The sequence below is a fragment of the Cucurbita maxima genome, unplaced genomic scaffold (genome assembly GCF_002738345.1).
Source record: "Cucurbita maxima cultivar Rimu unplaced genomic scaffold, Cmax_1.0 Cma_Scf00069, whole genome shotgun sequence".
Lineage (NCBI taxonomy): Eukaryota > Viridiplantae > Streptophyta > Magnoliopsida > Cucurbitales > Cucurbitaceae > Cucurbita > Cucurbita maxima.
In genome coordinates this window covers 74,913-81,411 of record NW_019272085.1, presented here as the reverse complement: position 1 = coordinate 81,411, position 6,499 = coordinate 74,913, and the positions used below count along the sequence as shown (strand labels likewise).

Sequence of the window (6,499 nt, the reverse complement as noted above, 5' to 3'; positions counted from 1 at the left end):
TAAAAGTATAGAAGAAAAAAGAAAAAAAAAAAAAAAAAGGACTGGGCCTCGGGAATCTTACAGAAGAGACGCAGAGTGATCGTGGTTGAGAGCGAGAGCCTTTCTTCTCGCTCTTCTTCTTCTTCTTCTTCTTCCTCTCTCCCTGTTCATCTCTTACCAGTTGCTACCAAAAAACACGGACCAACGAAAACCTCCCCGGCATCATGAACCACGACTCCAAGCGAAGCAATCCTTCTCTAATGGTCAAGCCTGAATCTGAGGATCGCAAACCCTCCTCTGCTGCTCCCGTCGGCAAGAAAATCGTCATCAAGAGCGCTGATATGTTCGGAGACATGCAGAAGGAGGCTGTCGACATTGCCATAGCCGTTAGCGATTCTTTCTCTTGAAATAACTACTCATAATCTCTTAGAAAATCTGTTCCTTAAGTAATTACGTCAGAATCTGTTTTGTTTTATTGTTGTTTAGGCATTTGAGAAGCATTCCGTCGAGAAGGATGTCGCTGAGCAGATTAAGAAGGAGTTCGATAAGCGGCATGGTCCGACCTGGCATTGCGTCATCGGTCGTAATTTTGGTAGCGTATTTCACTCTCTCTGTGAATCTCTAGCTTCTTGATTAATTTTCCCTTTATCTCAGTCTGATGGATCAAATCGTTATGAAGTTCTGTTGCTTTAGTCCCTTAGAAAAGATTGTGTTACCTCTAGTTCGATCTTTAGCTTATTTCCCCTACTGAAATGGAGATCTACCTTTTAATTCTGTTCTTTTTCGGGATTCAGACACCAATAGCCCGGTTCTTCTTTCAGGCTCCACCACTAAGCAGGAGCAAGATTTGTCTGCATAGGCAGTTTTAGCCCAGTTGTGTTAAGTACATTCAAATTACATATATTCTTGCATCACTAGATTAGTGGCTCTATTGGAGGAACTCTTTATTGAATTTGCTAGCTAATTCTCAGCTAAAGCAATCTAAAACAACCTCAATGGATTCTGCTATGGTGGAAACCAGTGGGTGGGGGATCCTCCATGAAACTTGATGATGGGGCCATCTAACTTAGGGGTATAGGACCGTTTGGAACTATGCGAGTTGAATCTTAGGCTCAAGTGTTCTATAGGGACAAAGACGGATTTGTTTTGAATAGTACTTTTGGGTTCAAATCTTCCCATTGTTCTTTTGGCACTTATAAACTAGCTGACTTCACTGTGATATTGTCTCTTGAGTCATTCTGGTATCTGTAATCTATATGGTTCTGTTCTGTATGCTCAGTGAAAGGTAGGAATCACGATATATGTTTCATGTTTAATTGAAGCATAAAATGTTCAGTTCTTGGTACTTTTGGGATGTAAGGGACTGCTTTGATGAGATACAGGAAGGTGATCTGCAATCTCTTTTTTTCTGTGTGCTGTTAGGGAAACAGACAATTCTTATAGGCAAAAGGATAAAATGTTGTGATCACACGGACCAAGAGCCTTGCTAATATAAGATTTAAACATGCCATTCTAACGCTAAATACTTTTAGCGTAATTTGGTATGTATCTTGTAAGTGGGCAGTGCTACCTCTCTTCGTTTCCGTTACCTTATAGTGCCAGAAACGTTCCTTTATATGGCCAATCTATTCATTCCAAGCCTTGAAACATCCCGATGGTATTAGTGATCCATTTAGTTTTTATCATTTTGGCTGAGCGAACTCAGTTGTTAGCAGTACACTCCTAGCTGTAAAAATTGCAAGCTCTTGTGGTTATTATGTTAGCAGATGAAAATACCCTATAGTTCCAGTTGTTGAAACTAATACTAGCTAATAATAGAATAGAATTTGAATTGGTTTCAAATTCAAATTCATCCACAAAAATCTCTCAACCGACTACGGAATCACCCTAGAAAATCTCAACCAACTCTGGAATCCCCTATAAAAGGACCTCCCTCCCCATCATTCAAATCACTCCTCCTCTCAATCTCAATTCAGTTTTCTGTTGTCACTAACAACTGGTATCAGAGCCAGGTTGACTGTTCGACGCCCGGGGAAGGCCCCCGAAGGAGCCGTTCCCAGTCCGTCCCCCGGCCGGCACGCAGCGACCCGCTCTCGCCGCGGGAGTAGCTCGAGCAGTCCACCAACAGCCGACGGGTTCGGGACTGGGACCCCCGTGCCCAGCCCTCAGAGCCAATCCGCCATCCCGAGGTTCGACGGTCACTATGATCATTGGGCGATGTTGATGAAAAATTTTCTCAGATCAAAGGAGTTCTTTGATATGGTGGAAACAGGTTATGAAGAGCCAAAGAAGAGGCAGAGGTCGTGAGAGAGGCAGTCGAGAAAGAAGTGGAGATGTTGGCAGGTCAGCAGACCTAGTCAGAAACGATTATGACAACAAAGGCAAGAGACACTTTGACAAGTCTAAGGTGGAATGTTACAGATGTGGACGCCTTGGACATTACAAAAATGAATGTTATACCAGGCTCCAGGCTCCAAAAGAAAAAAAGAAATCAATCCAATTTTGTGGAGAGAAGAGAAGAAGAAACATTATTAATGTCATGCTATGAAGGTTGCAGATCAAGGTGTATGGGTCGTAGACTCTGGATGCAGCAATCATATGACAGGTTGTAAGAAATTCTTCTCAACTTTAGATGAAAATTTTCATACTACGGTCTCTCTTGGCAACAATCCATCTCTCCAAGTGATGGGGAAAGGAACCGTAGATATCAAGACTAGAAATGGCTTTGTAGAGTCTATTTCTAATGTATTTTACATTCCTGATCTGAAGGCAAGGGTATGTGATCACATTCCAAAATGATGAATGTGAAATTTATGACTCCACAAGAAGCATGGAGCGGAAGAAAACCTGCAGTAGACCACTTTAGAATCTTTGGGTGCATAGCATATGCACACGTTCCTGATGAGAAAAGGAAGAAATTTGAGGACAAGAGTTCGAAGTGTGTGTTCCTTGGAGTAAGCGAGACCTCTAAGGCATACAAACTCTACGATCCTTTGACAAAGAAGGTGGTGGTGAGTCGTGATGTAGTCTTTGACGAAAATAAGACTTGGACATGGGAAGAAAAGATCACTGTGAATCAGCAGATTCCTGTAGATCTTGAAGAAGAACAAACTGAAGCTCCTATTCAGCCTCACTATGAGCATGGAGAGAGCTCATCACAAGCTCAACAAGAAGAACCAGTAGAAGAAGATCATGATCAAAATCAAAGACATCCAAGAACAAGAAAAAGACCAAACTGGATGATTGATTATGAGATGGATTATGAATCAAGTGATAGTGGTTATTTTGCATTCTTTATGGATAGTGATCCAATTGTCTATGAAGAGGCAGTAAAAGAGAAGAAATGGAAGGAAGCTATAGACAGTGAAATCAAATCCATAGAGAAGAACAAGACTTGGGAGCTCACTGATCTTCCTAGAGGGCAGAAAACAATCGGAGTAAAATGGGTTTTCAAAACCAAGTTGAATGAAAATGGTGAGGTGGATAAGTACAAGGCGCGACTTGTTGCAAAAGGATACAAGCAAAAGTATGGAATTGATTATAAGGAGGTATTTGCACCAGTGGCACGTCAAGACACTATCAGGCTCATAATTTCTATTGCAGCACAGAAATCTTGGCCTATTTATCAACTTGATGTGAAATCAGCCTTCTTACATGGAGAGCTTCAAGAGGAAGTATATGTGGAGCAACCAGAAGGTTTTGTTCAAAAAGGCAAAGAGGAACAAGTATACAAGTTGAAGAAAGCTTTGTACGGTTTGAAGCAAGCTCCGAGGGCATGGTACAGTCGCATTGATTCTCATTTTGGAAAGATGGGATTCACTAAATGCCCGTATGAACATACGTTGTATGTGAAAACTGAAAAGGGAGGTAACATTATCATTATTTGCTTATACGTTGATGATTTAATATTTACTGGCAATAATGAAGAAATGTTTGAATTTTTTAAGAAAAACATGATGAAGGAATTTGAAATGACAGATCTTGGCTTGATGAGATATTTTCTTGGAGTAGAAGTTACTCAGACTCCTGCAGGTAACTTTATCTGTCAGAAGAAGTATGCTCAAGAATTACTTGAAAGATTTAAATTGGATGAGCGCACATTTGGAACTCCATCAGAATTGGGTTTAAAGTTGCACAAGGACATTGACGGGCGAGAGGTTGATAATAGATATTTCAAACAAATTGTGGGAAGTTTGATGTACCTAACTTCAACAAGACCAGACATCATGTATGCGGTTAGTATGATAAGTCGTTACATGGAGCATCCAACGGAAAAACATCTCAATGCAGCAAGAAGGATACTTCGTTATGTGAGAGGAACCTCTGATTTGGGGGTATTCTACAAAAAAGGAGATGATCCGAAGATAGTTGGCTATACAGACAGCGACTATGCAGGTGATATAGACGATCGTAAAAGTACTTCAGGAAGTATTTTCTTGATGAGTTCAGGAGCTATTTGCTGGTCTTCAAAGAAGCAACCTATTGTAACACTCTCAACGACAGAAGCAGAATTTGTGGCAGCAGCAGCATGCTCGTGCCAAGCAATTTGGTTAAGAAAAATGCTTGAAATTCTTAATCAGAAGCAACCAAGTACGACGGTTATATATTGTGATAATATGTCAACTATTAAGTTGTCTAAAAATCCTGTGTTGCATGGAAGGAGCAAGCACATCGATGTTCGATTTCATTTCTTGCGTGATTTGTGTAAAGAAGGCATTATTGAACTCAACTTTTGCCGAAGTGATGAACAAATCGCAGACCTATTCACAAAGCCCTTGAAACAACCATTGTTCGAGAAGCTCAGAAGAAAAAATGGGGATATGCAGAATCCAAGATGTATATCAAGAAGATGAAATGAAGTCCTAAACTGATTTAGGCAGAATTCAGTTTAAGGGAGGGTGTTGAAACTAATACTAGCTAATAATAGAATAGAATTTGAATTGGTTTCAAATTCAAATTCATCCACAAAAATCTCTCAACCGACTACGGAATCACCCTAGAAAATCTCAACCAACTCTGGAATCCCCTATAAAAGGACCTCCCTCCCCATCATTCAAATCACTCCTCCTCTCAATCTCAATTCAGTTTTCTGTTGTCACTAACACCAGTTGCTCCCGTATCTCCAAGAATGTTGCAGTGCATTGTCTTGTTCTTGACTATTGAGCTTTATTTGGTCCTATGTCCATTTCTTGCAGAGATTGTCCTACTTGAGCTTTCACTTTTGGGCTTCCCTTCTAGGTTTTAAAACGCATATGTTAGGAAAATGTTTCTACGCTCTTATAAAGAATGCTTCCTTCCCCTTTCCAAATAAAGAATGCTTCCTTCCCCTTTCCAACTGATGTGGGTTCTCACAATCCACCTCTTATGGGGGCCCAGCGTCCTTGGTGGCACACTACTCGGTGCTTGGCTCTGATACCATTTGTAATAGCTCAATCCCACCGCTAACAAATATTATCCTTTTGGGCTTTCCCTTTTGCGCTTTCCCTCAAGGTTTTAAACCGGGTATGATAGGGAGAAGTTTCCACACCCTTATAAGCAATGTTTTGTCCCGCTCTCCAACCGATATGGGATCTCACACTATTTGTGTTTTTTCTTTCCCTGAATTAAATTAATATCTCAGACGATTCTATTTACTGCTATATGTTTCAGGTTCCTATGTGACACATGAAACCAACCATTTTGTTTACTTTTACCTGGATCAAAAAGCAGTCTTACTCTTCAAATCTGGTTGATGACTGTTCTTCCCTTGGCAAAGATGCCACCAACTACTTTGGCAAGCCTGCAATCACAATGCTACGATAAGTTCTTGTATGTATAATCTATGTAAATCACTTGGTGTAGCATTTTTCAAATTATAACTAAATATATCACTGAGGGAGTAGATTAAATGGAATTCAATCTGCCATTACATAAATCTCTCAAAGGGTTTCCTTGTTGCTCTCATTAAAACAGAAGGTTGCAGTACAAAAAGGGGAGGGATGCTTGTTTTTAATGGGTTTTTGGTGGTTAAACTTTCAATTATTGGCTCTGAAATAAGCCTTGGAAGCCGATGATCTATAGAAGAGTAAATGCACCATTTTAGTACAAGATAGGGCGTAGCAATAGCAAAATTTTTTTTTTTTTTTGTACTATTGCTAAAGAAAAGGAAGGACTTAAATTAAAAGCTCTCTCTTAAAATGAGATTCTAAAAGCAGATTTCTGTTGATTCATTACTAATATTACAATGTTTTGTTCTTACACAGCTTATCAGGCCTACCCTCAAAAACTTTCTTAGGCAGGGGATGAACTTTGGGGCCTGTTTGACTACTTTCTTAGTTGAATAAATGATGCAATTAATTAGTACACCACTTTTTTAATGGTATGTTATTGTCGACTCTGAACATAAGCTTTCATGGCTTTGTTTTGGACTTTTCTAAAAAACTTTATAACAATGGTAGAGGTTAAAGCTAAATATAATTCCTAATCCAACAAAAAAAAAAAAAAAAAAAAAAAAAAAAAAAAAAAAAAAAAAAAAAAAAAA

General features: G+C 39.5%; 1 protein-coding gene across 2 annotated transcripts; it reads left to right on the top strand.

Annotated features, from left to right (window-relative positions):
- Nucleotides 1-34: 34 nt before the first annotated feature.
- On the top strand, nucleotides 35-5,971 carry LOC111472324 (dynein light chain 1, cytoplasmic-like). Of its 2 annotated transcripts, none has more exons than XM_023117987.1 (3): nucleotides 35-365; nucleotides 466-571; nucleotides 5,629-5,971. In XM_023117987.1, the coding sequence occupies exons 1-3, from the start codon at nucleotides 204-206 to the stop codon at nucleotides 5,709-5,711; spliced, it is 351 nt and encodes a 116-aa protein (XP_022973755.1). In that variant the 5' UTR covers nucleotides 35-203; the 3' UTR covers nucleotides 5,712-5,971. The 2 variants fall into 2 exon arrangements, with proteins under 2 accessions (XP_022973755.1, XP_022973756.1); XM_023117988.1 differs by lacking the exon at nucleotides 5,629-5,971 and adding an exon at nucleotides 951-1,279.
- The last annotated feature ends 528 nt before the right edge of the window (nucleotides 5,972-6,499 follow it).